This window comes from Dasypus novemcinctus, chromosome 26 (genome assembly GCF_030445035.2).
Source record: "Dasypus novemcinctus isolate mDasNov1 chromosome 26, mDasNov1.1.hap2, whole genome shotgun sequence".
Taxonomy (NCBI): Eukaryota; Metazoa; Chordata; class Mammalia; order Cingulata; family Dasypodidae; genus Dasypus; species Dasypus novemcinctus.
The window spans coordinates 47,216,322-47,234,559 of NC_080698.1; the positions used below are offsets into that span (position 1 = coordinate 47,216,322).

General features: G+C 46.0%; 1 protein-coding gene across 4 annotated transcripts in view; it reads right to left on the reverse strand.

Moving 5' to 3' along the window:
• The window catches only part of SRGAP3 (SLIT-ROBO Rho GTPase activating protein 3), a 260,329-nt gene that overhangs the window by 53,021 nt on the left and 189,070 nt on the right, over window positions 1-18,238 (reverse strand). For all 4 annotated transcript variants that reach the window (XM_058288699.2, XM_058288697.2, XM_058288696.2 and 1 more), the window contains exons 6-10: window positions 14,781-14,909; window positions 13,053-13,274; window positions 11,280-11,381; window positions 8,819-9,016; window positions 5,243-5,327 (exon numbers count right to left, since the gene is read on the reverse strand). In XM_058288699.2, coding sequence (XP_058144682.1) covers window positions 5,243-5,327; window positions 8,819-9,016; window positions 11,280-11,381; window positions 13,053-13,274; window positions 14,781-14,909 — 736 coding nt within the window. The remainder of the gene's footprint in view (window positions 1-5,242; window positions 5,328-8,818; window positions 9,017-11,279; window positions 11,382-13,052; window positions 13,275-14,780; window positions 14,910-18,238) is intronic.

Below are 18,238 nucleotides of genomic sequence, written 5' to 3' on the forward strand. Positions count from 1 at the left end.
TTGTACATCAATTGTAACAAATGCACCATCCACATGTAAAATGTTACTAAGAGGCAAGAGGGGGAAAAGGGAGAAGTGTGGCTATATGGGAATCCCCTATGTTTTCTATGGGATTTTTCTGTAACCTAAAGCTTCTTTGAAGATAAAATTAAAAAAAAATAAGGCACTGGGGGAACATACAAAAGAAATTGTCACTGTACATATAAGATAACAGATCTTACAGTGATGAAAGACAATGTATAAAAAATTGTTATTATTTCAAATTTTTTAATTTTTAAAATTATTTTTGTATTTTGTTATTTTTTAAATTATTATTATTTTATTTTATTATTGATTTTATTTGTTTTTCTTTTGCTTCATTTTTAGAGAGGTTTTGTACCACAGAAGGGTGACAACTGTGGCAGGGGAGCATTACTGGTGTGGGGTGTCCATGATGGGGGGATGTGTGGGGAGGGGTACACCTGGGGCATGCCTCTAAGGCATATGAATATGTTCAGGTGTTCATGGGGCTTTGTCTTGGTGGGTGGAGACACGCAAAATAACCAAAAGAATATTAAATCCCCATCCTGGGGAGTCCTGCCACATTCTCTAATAGAATGGCAAGAATCACCAGAGTACATGGATAGTGCCTAGTGAAGGAGGACAGACCATTACCCCATGACCTTGATATTGATGACTATACTTATGGACCTTTTCTTCTGAAATTGAAACTTAGCCTAATATTATATATTGCCTTAGAGCTACCTCCTGAAAGCCTCCTTGTTGCTCAAATGTGGCCTCTCTCTAAGCCAAACTCAGCATATAAACCCACTACAGGGAAATGGACTTTGGCCCAGTGGTTAGGGTGTCCGTCTACCACATGGGAGGTCCGCAGTTCAAACCCCAGGCCTCCTTGACCCGTGTGGAGCTGGCCATGCACAGTGCTGATATGCGCAAGGAGTGCCCTGCCACGCAGGGGTGTCCCCCACATAGGGGAGCCCCACGCGCAAGGAGTGCGCCCCATAAGGAGAGCCGCCCGGCACGAAAGAAAGTGCAGCCTGCCTAAGAATGGCACCACACACAAGGAGAGCTGACACAACAAGATGATGCAACAAAAAGAGACAGAGATTCCAGTGCCGCTGACAACAAAAGAAGCAGACAAAGAAGACGATGCAGCTAATAGACACAGAGAACAGACAACTGGGGTGGGAGGGAAGGGGAGAGAAATAAATAAATAAATAGATAGATAGATAAGTCTTTAAAATAAATAAATAAATAAACACACTACAGTCCCCCCAGTGTGGAACATGACTCTTGGGGATAAGCTTCCCTGGCACTGAAGGATTATTACCAAGTACCAACTATCAAAGCATCTGGAAAAGACCTTGACCAAAAGGGGTCATATTAAATACAAATGAGTTTATATGGCTATGAGATTTCAAAGTGAGCAAGGAGGTCATTCCAGAGGTTACCCTTATGCAGGTCTCAGCAGGATCTCATTGCCACAGTAAACAATGCCTCAAACAGCTAGGCTCCTGAGGGCTCTTTTTTTTTTAAAGATTTATTTTATTTTCTTTCTCTCCCCATCCCCCCCCTCCCCCCCGTTGTCTGCTCTTTGTGTCCATTCGCTGTGTGTTCTTCTGTGTCTGCTTGCATTCTTGTCATTCGGGACAGGGAAACTGTCATTTTGTTGTGTCATCTTGCTGCATCAGCTCTCTGTGTATGCAGTGCCACTCCTGGGTGGGCTGTGCTTTTTTCGCACGGGGCAGCTCTCCATGTGAGGTGCGCTCCTTGTGCATGGGGCTCCCCTACACAAGGGGCATCCCTGCATGGCACTGTACTCCTTGCTCATGGCGGCACTGCGCAAGGGTCAGCTCTCCACACGAGTCAGAAGGCCCTGGATATAGAACCCTGAAACCTCCATATGGTAGGCAGACACTCTATCAGTTGAGCCACAACCAATTCCCTCCTGAGGGCTCTTGAAACATCTACACTAGAGGTAGGGCAGACAAGCTCAGGAATGAGGCACTCTGTCAGTGGGCCTTACTTTGGAATTTATTGTCCCCAGTGCAACAGAGTTAAGACTCATTTATAGCTTCCCTACATATGGCTCTTCTTCCCTTTTTATTTGAACCTATAATTAGCACTATATACTTGTTAAATACATGCCCTCAGAGACTTAAATCTTTGTTCTGTTCATGTGCCAACTGAGCCCTGAATCTCAGCGGAGTTGCAACACCTACTTTCCAGTTATTGGACTCACCCAGGACAACTAACAAGGAGATAATGATGGACAACACCCATTTCAAGGAACAGAATGTCTGCAACTGCAAGCAAGATAATTCTATCCATCTGCCCCATGGGATCTAAGCCCTCTCTCAATTAGAAACAGAGTGGGCATCACCATTCCAAAGTACTCAAGATTGGGGAATGAACAATGGACTAAAGTAGACTTATTATTATTCTATTATCGACATTATTAGTCTAGAAATGGGAGAAATTTTATCATTGATGTAAAAGCAGTGGCCACAGCAGAGGGAGAGGGAAGAATAGGTGTAACATGGGGACACTTTCGACACATTGGAATTGTCCTGCATGACATTGCAATGACAGATACAGGCATTATACATTTTGTCATAACCTATAAAACTGTGCGGGGCAGAGTATAAACTACACTGTAAACTATAATCTACAGTTTGTAGCAATGCTTCAATATGTGTTCATCAACTGTAACAAATGTACCACACTAATGAAAGATGTTGTTAATGTGGGAAAGAGTGGGAGGGGAAAAGGGTGAGGCATATGGGAACCCCCTATTTTTTATGTAACATTTATAAAATCTAAAGTTCTCTTTAAAAATTTAAAAAAAAGAAAATTCACTGATTTCTACATATAAAATGGGTACATTTTATTGTATAAAAATTATACATCAATAAAGTGGATTAAAAAATTCCTTTGATGTTAGTTTTAAATTCCTGGTTATTCCTCAAATCCCTGGTCATTCACCTTCTTTGAAGCCTATCCAGCTCTCCAAGGCCCAGGTTCCTCCCCTGACTCATAGCCCTCAGAGTCTATATCATTTCTCTGGCAATTAAACCAGGACTGCCCTGTAATTAATGTTATCAATATTAAATTTTTTAATGGTTTCAAGCGTTGTTCCCTAGCTAGACTATAAGTTCCTTGGGGGGGGTGGGATATGGTTTCAGGAGTCACTGCATCCTCTAAGCATGGAGCCCTACAAATGCCAAGCATACACAGATCCTGGCAGCCCACTTGATAATTGCTGAGTGAATGGATGTTAGGGAGGACTCGTGTGACCAGAAGCATAGCCAATAAAATGTGCTCCCAGCAGGGAGAAGAGAATGAGTCAGCGAAAGGGCAAGGATGTGTTGTGAATGACAAATACCCAATGGCTGATGGATGCCACTGCCCCAGGTCCTGGCACAACTCCTATCCTCTCAGTCTCCTTCTTATTCAAAATTCTTCTGGTTGACCTCTAGTCCTGCTTGTTTATTTCCCTGCACCCAATGTTTTCTTTCTGTTTGGTGGAGCATATCTTTAAGCTAATGGCCCTCTCCACACTGAACACAAGATTATATCTGGATAAATCTGGGCTAAAGGTGTTCAAGCAGGGTCCAGTAGCATCAGAAACCCTAGGCCAGGCCCAGCTGAGCTCCTGTCCTCACAGCTGAGTCTTGAACCAGGTCCCAGGACCACTGGGACTTGTAGCAGACCACTCTTAACTTGTGATTTGGTTCTGCTCAGCAAGCTCCTCCCTTGGACCCTGTGCCCAAGTCCATGTCCACGTGGCCTTTCTGTTATAGGTTGAATTGTGTCCTCTAAAAAGATGCACTCAAGTCCTAACCCCCAGTCCCATGAATGAGACCTTATTTGGAAATCATGTCTCAAAGATGCAATTAGTTAAGATGAGGCCAAATCGGATGAGGGTGGGTCCTATGACTGGTATCTTTATAGGAAGAGGGAAATTTGGTCATAGACACAGGGGAGAAGGCCTAGTGAAGACAGAGGTAGAGATGGGAGGAGTGCATCTTTGAGCCAAGGAACACCAAGAATTGTCAGCAAACCATGAGAAGGTAGGAAGAGGCAAAGAAGGATTCTCCCCTACAGATTCAGAGGAAGCGCTACACTGCCAACACCTCGATTTCAGACTTCTAGCTTCCAGAACTGTGGGACAATAAATCTCTGTTGTTTATAGCTGCCCAGTTTGTAATAATTTGTCATGGCAGCCATAGGAAATGAAGATGCTTTCCATTCAACTCTCATTCAGCAAATATTAAGGGGCTAGAATGATACAGGCACTGTTCTAGGCACTGGGGATTAAGTGGTGAACAAGATAAGCAAGCAAGTCCCTGGCCTGATGGAAGAGATGATATTGCTAGGGAAATCGGGGTGACCAAAGACAACAAACAAGCACGTGGATAATAAATAAGTTGATTTCACACAGTGACAAGTAAAAAGAAGAAAATCAAACAGAGACTGTTGGGCCAGAGGTGGTGATCCCTGGATTTGGGGAGCAGGGAGGGCCTGTTTGAGGCAGTGACATGAGTGCTGACAACTGAAGGGTTAGAGGTTACCCATGCAGAAATCTGAGAAAGGGGCATTCCAGGCAGAGAGGAGAGCAAATGCAAAGACCTTGGAGCAGGATCAAGCTAAGTGAGCTGTGAAGAGCAGAAAGGAGCTCAGCCTGCCAGAGCACAGGAGCAGAAAGGAGAATGTAGGTAAGGTCAGAGAGGTGGGCCTTGTATGAGAAGCAGGTGGGATTGCATTCCAAGTGCAACTGGAAGCCTTTCAGTGGTTTTAAGCCTAGTCCTCAAATCCCTCAAGGACCACACCCTGCCTTCCATGTACAGATTCACCTTTTCTGGACCTACTATCCTGGCCAGACGCTCCAGCAGTTTTCCTGGCAAACAGTACCTGCTGACAATCATCAGAGCTGGCTCCTGGGTCCCTGGACTTGCCTTCCCCCTACACATATTGGGGATCCCCCTGACACTCTGCCTTGGACCCTCCTCCACAACCTAAACTAAGATTTGTTGTTTCCCCATATTTTCTGCGGCCAGTCTGGCCCTTTCTTAGCATCCGTGTCAGGACTATTTTTCGACCTGCCCAGTGCTGGCATGTGGGTCCAGTACCAGACCCCATTCTGCCAAGTGGCGGAGTCTCAAGTTAACACAGCTAGAAGGGCCACAACGTGCCCAGTGGGGAGGCAGCCACTCCTTGCAGGCCCCATCATCTGACTCACCTTCACCCAGGGTCTGCTTGAGTAAGTCGTGCTTGGCCTGCAGCTTGGTGATAAGGTTACTGCCGTTCACGTATTCTTTAAACTTCTGTAAGACACAAGGTGCAAGAAAGTTACAGATTGCAGGACCAAGTAAATGGGATCTCTGCCTCTGGAACTGACCTACAGAATGGGGGTGTCACCCTCAGGGACCCCAGTGAAGGGAAGTGAGGGGCCCCTGGGCCTGTTCCTTTGCTCCTCTCCACTCAAATCCTTGGCTCTGCCAAGCATGGCCACCCAGTCCTGTGTGGGCTCCAGGCATGTCAGATCAGCGCTTGGTACTACAAAGAAACCTCAGGGAGAATCGGAGCAGTGAACGCAGCTTTTGTCAGGTGAGGACTGTGGGAGCACGAAGTCGAGGGTTTCCTTAGCCATGAAAGTGCCGCTGTGCTTCTGAGCCAAGAGTAATAAAGATGGGAACCATCCCAGGGGCTGCGAGCTGTTGCAGCTTTATCAGATCTGTCAGGGAACAGTCTTAGAATAAGTCTTCTTTTTTGTGGCCAGCATGCTCTCAAAAAGAGACAAGGGTGAGGCGGAGCAGAGAAGTAAGCCACCCCAACATGACCTGTCAAGGACAGTCTCTGGCGTCACCACCTTCCTGTTAAGTTGGGGGTCGAGAAATGCTCCATGGGGGCTGGGGACTGACGTATAGATGAATAAGACTGGGGTCACTGCACCCTGGCTCCAGCTTGGTGGGTTTCTGCAGTGACAGGGATGGTGTCCTCTCTCTTTTTTCATGGTCCTTCTCAGCTGTTAGGAACTTTCCCCCTGTTGGTATTAAGAGCCACCTCCCCCTGCATCTATAGAGCACACGACAGTTTTCAAACAGGAACATTTGGTCCTCACCACAATCTTCGATGGCAAATGGAGAAAGCGTCATCATTCCCATTTTACCAGGAGGAAAAGAAGCTCAGAGATGTGGCACCCCTCATTGTGAGACCTTGACTCAATTATTGAACATTTCTGGGCCTCCCAATCCTCCCCTGTGTAAAATGAGAGGGAACTCATACTATTTCTCAAAGGGTGGTGCAGGGGACTAGATGCCTCCTAACCAGCTGGGGAAAGTGTGAAAGTAGATTCCTGCCATGGAATGCTGTGACTCTAACCACTTCATTTTATACCTGAGCAGGATATAACAGGGGCCCAGAAATAGTAAAAATTCCAGGGTCCCACCTCATGGAGGGTGGGAGTCTGGGACTCTGAAAATTTAACGTGATGATTCAAATATACACTTAAGTTTGGTAACCACTGACCCAGAGGCACTCTACAGATGATTCAGTAATTGTGTCCTCTGAGTCTATCGTGTGCCCAAGAATTCACCTAAAAAGGAGCACTGAGGCATCAGGCAGTATTTTCTCCATCATGACTCACTGCCCCAGTATTTGAAGCTCTGATCCCAAACATGTAACTCAGTCACTGCTAAGTACATAATACTTGCCTGGGCTTTGTGGCCCATGGACTCTACTCATCACTTCTGTGCTTCATTTAGGCTTCACATGTAATCCGTGAAGGAAAGAATGCCATTACAAATCATATTAATGTCTGGATTAAAAGTAATAGCATGTCCTTAAAAATGCCAAAAATAATGCCACAACATCAAGTCATGAGAAGGTGTACAAACCAACCAGGTTGATAAATTGAGTATTAAGATATTAAAATATAATGCATTATGGCCCTTAGTCCTAGACACTGGTGAATTCTGCCTTTTAACTTCAACAGGCTGGACCCCCTCCTCCATTTCTGCCATCCACAGTTGTTGCTTTTTACTGCCAAAGTAAATTAATAGTCTTGTGTACTCCTCACTCATCTTTATAACATGTAAGTTCTCTTTGTGAGCACCGTAGACCTCAGTGGAAGTAGTGAATGCCAGGAATCAGCAGGGACTGATTCAATAAGACCAGCTTTGTTTCCTTTCTTGACAGGGTCAGAGAGTGTTGATCAGGGAGATGTAGAGTACGTCAACTATTGATTTTCAACAAGTGATCTATCTGCCCAGGCCCATGGCAAGATGGAGTTGGATGTTAGTACAATTGGGTGGGTTTGTGACTGGTTAAATGAGCACAATCAAAAGGTGCTGATTAGGGGATCAACAGCAGTCTAGTTGCATGTTTTTAACAGCTCTTTGGCCTTGGCCCTGGCATATCCCTTAGTTTTTCATTCACAAACTTTAAGGTATAGAAGCCATGCTCACTAAATCTTTAGATAATGCATGGTTGGACGAGATAGTATATGCATTGGAACAACTGGATCATGGTCTTGATTGACAGCCTGGAGCCATGAACTAAATCCATTAGGAGGAAATCTAATTGGTGATTCAGATAAGACCAACCCAAGAAATCAACTACCCATCCTTTAAAAGGAGGGAGAACTGATTTAATAGCCATGAAGGGAACAGAGATTTAACTTAGCTATGAAATAACTAAAACAAACAAACAAGAATTTGATTTAGGATGTGTGAATAGGCACATAGTACCCAGTATGGAAGGGGTGAAAATTTTGCTCTGTTCTGAGCTGGCCAGACCACTGCTGAGAGTCTCACTTTAGAAGAATCACTGACAACTGGAACATGTTCAGGAGAGTGTAACTAGGATACTGAAACCAGTCAAAACTAAGACTTCTGAGACAGGATTGAAAGAATTGGATATGTTTATCCTGGAGAAATGAAAACCCAGCTGCCTGAAACCATGAGAAAGGCTGTCATGTAGAATCAGTTTTGCTCTGGGTTACCCCAGAGAACAAAATCAAGACAGAGTGCTAGAAACCTTAGTGAGACAAATTTTTGAAGATAACAAAGATAAGAAAAATGTTCTAATCTCCAAATCCAGTCATTTTACCCAACAAAATGGTTGTTTTAGAAGGATGGAGCTTTTAATCTTGGGAGCATCCAAGCAGAATCTGGATGACTACTTGACAGAGATATGGTTGAAGACAATCAATCATAAGATGGAAGGTTTGGACTGATATGTTTTAAGATTTCTTGCAACCCTGAAATTCTATGTTCAATAAACACATGTTCAACTAAAGTTCCAGTTCCCAATCTCTTTCTCCGTGTTCCTCCCAGCCCCTAACCAAATGGAATGTAAGTAATTTGGCAACATACATGAAGGGCTAGCACCTCATAACCAATTTGCTTGGTTTAGCGAGGGCATCATTTCCAAAGCCCACACCCAAGCTGCAGACAGTTCACCATGACAGTCCATCCATACAACCTTAGCATTGTTGCTTGGGGCTTATACTTGGCACCATTACCCATTTTCCCTCTCTGTTTTCGTAATAAAACTCTCTCTCTGGTTAATCCTAGAGCAGGGAAGTTGCAATAACCATTTAGGCTCAAGACCAGTGTCAACATTACCCCTTGGCAAATCATCTTCTGCATTTTAGAAAACTAAGTCATGCAACTTCATTTTTAAAACATGATGGAAGGGTCTCAGGTCTAATTGACCCCTTTGGTTTTGCTGGCTCCCCTTGGCTTGGCTTCTCCCTGGAAGTCCCTGACAGTGAGTCAGCAGAAGTGGGTTCTGGGTCCAGGACCCCACTTACTGTAAAATAAAACATTTCTGTTTCCTGTTGATTGGCTCTCCTTTTGGCAATGTTGATCTTGCTCATGTAGGTCTCAGAGGCAGCTGACTTTACAGACTCTGTAGATCGACTGTGCTGGAAGGCATCAGATACATCAAAATCCTCAACTGTCAGCATGTCCTGTAAGGTCTGCATGGTGGCGTCCAGGGTTTTTCTAACCTGGGGAAACATAGCAGATCACCAAGAATCCCTTATCCTTAGAATGCCTTTTATATTTCCAAGTTCTTTTTCCACTATTAGTTTATTTCTTTTACCTAAAGTCCCTAGGAAATAAGCAAGACAATGATAATTATTCCTATATTGATGTGGAAATGAAGGCAAATCAGTCCCTGGCCCAGTGTCACCCAGCTGCCTGGGGTGAGAAACCAGGTTGCCCAAGCTGAAATAATTTTAGTGTATCTCTCGTGTCAGAGAGAACCTTGGAGAATGTTGTTACACACAAGGGATCCAGGTTTCTAGGCTCATTTCTCTTTACTTGATTGTGCAGCCTCAGACCAGCCACTCCCTGGGAGGTCGGTCACTTGAATGGTAACAACATTAGAAATACTTTCCATTCTCTTCATTCAGAGAAGGGAGGGGACAAAGACTGAATAAGGGTGAGCAGCCATAATGAACTCTCAGTTATCTGCTACTGGGCTTCTTTCAAAAACCTAGCCTGGAAAAAAGACACCCAAAGAAGACAGATGTGGAGGCCCACACTGTTTGGCCAGTGCCCCCCTCACTCCAGCTTCTCTCCTGGAATCTAGGTAGACCCTGGAAGGCTACACATGCAGAGCACATGAGCCCCGGCCTCACAACAGCCCTTCCTGAAGCGTGCCTACATGGCAGACCCTACACTTTTAGGGAGGGTGAGTCCAAAACCAGTAATGGGAAACACTGTGTCTGCGTTCGATGTGAAACTATTTCACTCAAAGTCTCTTTCTTGTCACGCTTATCTCAGCTTACATGTCACCTCCTCTGAAAAGCCTCCCTGAGTGCCATTTTTGACTGAGTGCCTATCACTCTCTAATACTGCTCTTACTTGTTCACTCTTGGTTTGTGTTTTAATTATTATGTGGATTTCCTCACTAAACATAAACTCCATGACAGGATGTACTATTTTCATCTTGCTGACTCACTTTACTCTCTCTAGAACAATGTTTAACATGTAGTATGTGCTCAATCAATACTTGAATAAATATTACTTGAGTAAATACTTGTTGAATGAATAAATGAATGAATGAATCAATTCTTCTTTCTAGCTTAGTTGGACAGAAAGCTCAGGTTGAAAATAAAGCATATTCATGGCCATTAACATCCCATGCAGAGGAACATTTGCCTTATTCTCCTCTCTGTGGTCCTGATTCCCAACACAAATTCATTAGCTTTACAATCCATAATACTGCTCCAAGTAAATAAAAAAACTTTTTGGGAGGAATGTAGGACATAAAGAAAGAAAGAAAACACTGTCCACCTCCTCTCTAGTGTCGGGTTGAAAAAAAAATATATAATTTGTCTCCACATAACCTCCCCCAAGGGCTGCTTTGATTCATTTTACTTCTGAGCTAAAATCTGTCTCAGGTTTGTTTTGGGTCTGTCCTTTGTGAAGACACAAAGCCACTCTGTTCTCCCTGTTCTAGTATGGCACTCTTGATTTTGAGGACAGGGCCCATGACTCTCCACCTCTGACCTTGACTCTACTTCTCAAGGATGAACCTGCCCAGTTCTTTCAATAACCCTCACGGAAGGTCCCCAGTGTCCTGGGGTCTTCTCTGGGGACCTCGAGTTGTTGGACATCCTTCCTATCCTTCCTTGAGGGAAGTACCCAGGTGGGAAAATGATGTTTCCCATCTGGCCTCATCTGTCCAGATCAGAGTGCAATCACCATGGCTGATATTCCATTTGTACCCACCTAGTGGTAACTCTGCTAGGTGGGCAGGAAGAATGAACCAGTTCCTTGGAGCTCAGAATCCATGGCACATTTAGTATGCACTGGGCTGTTTATTTCATTGTGTAATTTAAAATATCTACTATTATTTATAATTATAAAAATAATGGACACTCATTACAGAAAATAGAGAAAAGCACAAAATAGAAAACAGAAATCACCTATAATCCCACGACCTAGAGATAACCACTATTAACATTTTGAAGTATTTCCTTCCTGTCTTTTTTCTATGCATATGAGTACACACTTTTGTTTACTTAATTAAGATAATACTGAACATAGACTTCTACTTCTTGTTGTTTTTTTTAACTTACTATCTTGTGAGCATTCCTCCATGCCATTATGCATTCTTGGTATAGGTGGTTTTAATGGTTGTAGGATATTCCATCTTGTAGATAAGCCATAATTTCTTCTCTACTCCCTGGCAAGAGCGAACCCCCAGGACAAGCCAGCCTTTGTGAGGAAATCCCTTCCAGGGCAGAGGGGCTCACTCACCTCCTCATTCTCTATCTTAAGAGTGGCCAGTCTGGACTGCAGCTGGTGGTACCGCATGAGCAATTCTGTCTGGACGGGCTGCTGAGCACTGACCTGGCACACCTGCAGAAACGACAGCCACCCCCTGCAGTTGCCCAGTGTCCTCGTTACCTATGTGGAGCTAGGGCAGGTGTCATCATCAATAATCCTATCTACAGATGAGGAAGCAAGGCTTGAAAAGGTCAAGTGATCTACCCACAGTCACACAGCTAGCATGTGGCAAAGCCATGTGGGAACCAGATGGGAACCAGGTGGGAACCAGAATCTTCTTCCTCCAAAGTCCCCCATCCTGTTATTACAAGGTGTGGACTCTCAATCATGATCACCCACATTTGTGCTGCACTACAGGCTTTACCAAGCCTCATTTAGTGAGACTAATTAATCTCAAGGAAGTTATGGTAAGAAAGCAACTGCTTAAGAAAAGCCAGTGAAAGAATGAAGAATAGGAAACAAATCAGCAGAGTGCACCGCTCCCCAGCAGGAACATGCTTCTGAGAGCCAGCAGCAGGGAACTGCACTCTCCCAAGCCGCTGACTGAGTGAGGGGTGGAGGAGGGGAAGAACCCAGAGAATGCCATTCTCCCAAGCCCTACACCTACACCATCCAGGACTCTATTACACCTGCGAACAGGGCCTGCCTGGCCTGCCAGAGAGCCTCATCCTTGCCAGGGACACAGCTGAGATCACAAGGGATAGCAGAACTCTGTCACTGATGCTAGTTATTACCACTAACTAGGCAACTCAAATTCTGCAGTCATCAGAGGTAACCCAGAGGTCAGAATTTTCAGGTCCAGATGATGACCCAAGTGGGCAATGAGGGCAGGGGCCATGCTGATACCTCACAGAAGGGCTCTCCTTTTCAAATGAAGGAAGTGGGCAGAGGCATCTGCAGGGTACTTCAAATGCCATCTCCTAAGCTGTTTCCTTGTCCTTCCCAGCCAAACCGGGGTAGTGGAAGCCAGGGCAGAGCTCCCGCAGGGATTCAGGAACTGGCTGAGTCTGGGAGACTGCTGTCAGGGTCCCCCTGGCTCCCAAGGAGTATGTGTGCTTGGGTGGGATGTGTCTTGGCGGACGGAAGGGAGCCATGAGAAGGAAGTTTGTTGCGCATATCCCTGGGGTAGAAATGGCAGAGATGGGGAGGCAGAGAGGAGACCTGGTGGGGGTCCCCTCTCTGGTTCCAGTGACTGAGGCCTGGACCCTGGGGAGCAAGGCATGGAAAAGCTCAAGAAGCCATTTGCGTACAGGATTTTGTGAAACTTGGGTAACTGGTAGTTCTGTTTTGGGGCCAGTAACAAAGTGTATTTTTATTTTATTTTCTTTCTTTTCCAAATATAGTGAGACTCTGAGCAGTACAACTTGTACTGAAGGATATTCGGGGGTTTGGCATGCTAAGGGTTCTCAGCCTCGGAGGCTGGGCAGTGGCCTGGTGGAAGGGCAGGCAGAGGGCGGTGGGACGCTATGGTCAGGTCCACAGACATCGAGGGGAGGACAGGAGGCAACTGTGGGTGAGCAGACGTGGAACTCCCTTGGGGTCTTCTAGACAAAACTGGGGGGGATTTTAAGAGAGGCTAAGGTCCAGCAATTTTGGCAGTGGGGGCGCTGAGCCAGCCGGGGGCTCTGACTTGGGCCTCTGAGATGAACACCCTGTACGTGCAGGGGCTGATGTTCTCTTTCCGCCCGTGTTCAGGGCTGGGGAGGCACAGGAGCACAGACAGAAGCACAGACAGAAACCTACCTCATCCCCCATGTGGGGCTGGAACTCAAACTTGAGCGGGGGACAGAAGACCTGGTTGCACATGTCCATGACGGTGTGCTTGTCGCTTCGGGAATCCAGGTTGTCCACTGCGTTCTCGATGACATCCAGCCCCTCGTGGCGAGAGGTCTCCAGGTTGTATTCGGCTGAGAGGTAGGTCCGGAAGGTGCGGGCCAGGCTGGCATGGAAGCCCAAGTCACAGCACTGAGGGAGAGGCACACAGCACAAGGGCAGGGTGAGGACTTTGCTGCAGAGGCGGTGAGTGCTGCGCTGGCATTTCCTACCCCGATGTAGTGATGATGACCACCGCCCCCCACCTTCCACAGATCTTTCATCCTGGAAGCCTGGGTGCACTCTGGAATCCTACCACAAAAATCACACCCAAGTCCTTAGGGTTCAGATTTGGGCAGTAGGAGAGCTCCTTTCAGCTCCTCCAATTCACCCAGTTTTCTCACCTCTAGGCTTTGACACATGCCCTCTGCCTAGAAGAGTCTTCCTCTCTCTCCCTGCCTAAATACCCTTCCTTCAGGTTTCAGTTGAGAGGTCACTGCCTCCAGGAAGCCCTCTTTATTGTTCTCCCCATTCTCCTCTTCTCTAGGTGCCCACAGTTCCCTCCACCTCCCCCACAGTGACAACAATGACTCTGCATTGCAATCGTGTCGTTTGTCCTCTGGATCATTAAGTTCCACAAAGGAAGACTTGCTGACTCTCTCTACTGCCACACCTCCAGCACCGAGCCCAAGTCCTGGACCATAGTAAGTACACAGGAAAATGCATATATGAAAAGGCTGAAAGAGTGAAGAGGAAATTCAAAGGGCAGGAATGAGAAGGGCCTGACCTCAGGCCTTTGGGAAGGCAGGGCAGGGCAGCCGGCTCCGCCTTGGCTGTGATAATGGGCTCCCCTCTGCTGCAAGGGGAAGGCAGAGACCTTCTGATTTCCCGACAGGGTGTCCCAGGGCAGAGGAAAAGGATCCATGAACGGGTATTGAACCTTTGTTGAACATGTACTGGGGCAAATGCCTGTCTGCGTGGGGAGAGGAAGACGGAAGACACGAGACACAGTCCCGGTGCCCACACAGACGATACAGGCTCTGTTCCCGATGGCGCTGCTCACCGTGTTCTTTCGCCGAGTCCGGTTGTCCCTGCAACGCGTCCTGCACAGCTGGTGCTTAGCAGTCAGTGTTCCAGTCTCCACTTTCTAAACTGCCCAGTTCCTCCCCAGATGGCACCCCGCATAAAGCTGTTCTGTGTAATTCCGTCTCACTGACTAATTCCTTTCACATGCCTGCATGTCTGATTTATTGGACACGGAAGTGTGTATGGGGGTTACTGAACATATAAAAATCTCATTTACCACACTGGGAAATCCCCCAGGGCATGAACTGCATACAGCTCACCCCTGTACCCCCAAACCCAGCAAAGGCCCTGGTGGAGAGGAAGGCCTTGGGAAGTGCATGTTGAATATGTGAATGCCTAACCCAACTGGGCAGGGGGTTGCCAGGGGCCTATCTCCCACCCATGGAAGTGGAAACCAGGGGGGGCAATACTCATTTCCCAGGCCCCCAACCTATAACAGGGCTCACAGAGGACCGCTGGCCACTCCAGAATGTTGGCTAAGGACAAAGGCCAGCCCCCCACCCCTGAGCTGAGGATGTGTGCCAGCCATGGGTGGAAGGCCCTGCTCAGCCCCAGCCTCCCCAGGGTACTCACATCGATTAGATCGGAGACATCATGGATATAGTATTTGCTTATAGCTGCGTTGGTGGCTGCCAGATTCAGCAAGTAGTCATTTCGGGCCTTGGTGCATTTCAGCTTGTTTTCAGAATACTTAGCCTGCCTCTGCAAGAAGAAGAGTAGATGTCACAGCCGGGTCATTGAAAGGAGGGATCTGTGATCTTCTTCAGAGGAACTGTCTGCGCGTCAATGCCACACGTCCCCATGGAATGCCTCTCTATGCCAGGTGAGTAAGAATTGGAGCCTGTTCACTTCACACTGCACACATGCAACTGATGACGAACCTGTCGGATGAGCACAGGGTTGGCAGATTCCTGGCACATGGGCCACGGTATGCCTTCTACTCACAGCAGGCATCACAAATAAACTAGGGGATTTTTTTCCCTCGGAGCCCATACAAGGCCTGAGAAAAATATTTAACACAGCATTCCCGGAGGCTTTGTCCAATGGATCAGGGTTGGATGGAGCAATTGAATCTCTTTGTGTTCTTGCCCGAGGGTTATGGACAGAGGCTTGTGGGAGCAAAGAGGAGGGAAGGTGCAACTCCATCGTAGGCTTTGGGAGAACTCTGGAGAGGGGCTGTCTGAGTGGGCACTGAGGGACAGAGAAGGACTCACCAGGAAGAGTGAGGACATGCCATTCCCGAGGGAGCCAAGAGCACGTTGCAGGCTCCCTGTGTGGTGTGTAGAGAATGGAGTGTGGGACCTGGGGGAGGTGTTAGGGGTTGAATTGTGTCCCCTCAAAAGATAGGTCCAACTCCTAAACCCGGTCCTGTAAATACGACCCTATTTGGAAAGAGGGTCTTTGAAGACATGATTACTTAGAATGAGGCCAAACTGGACCAAGCAGACCCTGATTGAATATGAACTGGTGTCTTTCTAAGAAGGGGAGAATCGGACAGACAGACACAGGGGAGAAGGCCATGGGAAGACAGAGGCAGGTGAATCAATCAACATGCCAAGGAATGCCAAGGATCACCAGGAAGCTGCCAGAAGCTAGGACAAGGCCAAGATGGATGCTCGCTACAAGTTCCAGAGGGGCACAGCCCTGCTGGCACCTTGATTCAGGTCCTGACCCAAGTTCATGGCCATAGAGGCGCTTGACGACTGACTTGTCTAAAATACACCGCCAGCATCACCACTGCCCCTCCCCAGCACTCTCTGTCCCTTTCTGTCCCTCTCTCTTTCTTTGTCCCTGCTCTGCTCTGTGTCTCCTTGTAAGTGCTTCTCACGACCTCTTTGTCTACTTATGTTCAGTGTCCCCCACTCAAGAGTAAACTCTCTGCAGTTAGGGACTGATCTGCCTTGCTTGTCCTTGGATTTTTAGCATCCAGAATAGTTCCTGCACAAGGTGGGCTAACTGAAGGGCAGGAGGGCAGAGGGCACCCTTACTGGATGTGAGTGGAGGGGCAGCAGGAGGCGCAGGTCTTGGCTAGGAGCCTGACCGCCTTCCTGGGAAGCTGCTTCTGTTCTGAGTCGGCCTGAGAAGGAGGAAATAAAGCGTTGAGTGGAGACCAGTCCCCCTGCCCCTCTGAGACTGACGCAACCCGCTGCTGGGTAAGAACAGGTAAAGAATCAGGATTTGCCTCCTGAAACCTTCCTTATTCCAGATGGAGTTCCTTAAGCTTTTCAGTACAGGAACCCCCTCTGTCAACCTTTAATTCTCTTCTGGGATCTCCTCAGACTTTTCTCCAGGGTCTTTGTACTTTGTGAATTTCCAGAAACAGACTTCTCCAGGACATTACATCATGTACCAGTCATGCCCTCAACCCCCACAGAGAGTTTTGATATTCCTGGCCCATCTCCAGTGGCCCACTGCGGCCCTGAGACCATCTTCAGCCTTTAACAGCTCATAAAATTTTATACCTGAAAATGATTTTAGAGGTATCTTAGCTTAATTCATCCATGTAGTAGGGGAGGAAATGAAAACTGAAGAAAAGTAGCCCAAGAGCCAAACGGCTAATTAGCAAACAAATCTGAGCTAAAACTTAGCCTCCAGACTCCCCAACCAGGACTCTCTCTACCCCACTACATTACCCTCTTTGTCATAGTTCTGTAATCCCCTACTTGGTTATTTTACTAATTCTTTTAGTATATTCAGAGAGTTGTATAACGACACATTAAGTTTAGAATATTTTCATCACCCCAAAGAAATCCTGTACCCATCAGAAGTCACTCCCCATTCTCCTGCCCACCCCCACCCCCTGACAATCATTACTCTACTTTCTATCTCTAAGGATCTGTCTATTCTAGACATTTCATATAAACAGAATTGTACAATACATGGTCTTCTGTGACTGGTTTCTCTTATTTAGCATAAATTTTGCAAGGTTCATCCATTTTGCAGCATGATCAGTACTTTATTTCCTTTTACTGATGAAAATATTCCAAAGTATAAATATGCCAACTTTTATTTATCCATTCATCAGCTGATGGACACTTAGGTTCTACTTTTTGGCTATTATGAATAAGGCTGCTACAAATATTAGTGTGCAAGTTTTTGTGCAGACATATGTTTTCATTTCTCTTGGGTAGACAGATACCTAGGAGAAGAATTATTGAGTCATATGGTGACTCTATGTTCAACATTTTGAGGCACAACCAGACTGGTTTCCACAGTGGCTGCACCATTTTGCATTCCCACCAGCAAAGCCTGAGGGTCCCAATTTTTCTACCTCTTCATCAGTACTTGTTATTATCTGTCTTTTTTTATTTTACCATTCTAATGGATGTAAGGAGGTCTCTCGTTGTGGTTTTGACTTACATTTCACTCCTGACTTGCAATGATATCGAATATCTTTTTATGTATGTACTCCTCAGCCATTTGTATGTTTTCTTTGGAGAAATGTCTATTCAAATACTTTGCCCATTTTTAAATTGGGTCCCTGTTAGTTGTTGTGAAGGCTATTTTTCTTTGCCTTCAATAATTACTCTGAAATTTTATCCTATTTTCCTCCAACTACTTTTCTAGCTTACCCAGGTTCTGTTAGGTTTTATTCCTATCCAACCTCCTATAATTTTTAGAGTTAAAGATTATAAAATCACAGAACTAGACTAATAGAGGCAAAAGTAACCATGTGGCACAATGTTTGAGACATAGAAAGAGCTCAGGAGTGTTTGCTGGTTGCTTGGAATGAATGAATGCGGAGGATTCAACAACAAAATCACAACCCTCTAAGAAGAAAGGAACTTTATGTGCTTTGCACCTCTAAATTCCCCAGCCATAGCAGGCATCATTAATTGATTGCAGAACTGTTTTTTTCTAATCCTCAATACAGTGCTCTGGGCAGCCACTACCAGCTGATCAGAGTTGACATGAAAGATGAGACTTATTTGCCATCCTGTTCTAGCCCAGTGAATTTATTGCACAAATTTAAAAACTGAGGCTCAGAGAGGTGTTATAAATAAGGTATTTTCAAAACCTAGCCTTTCTGA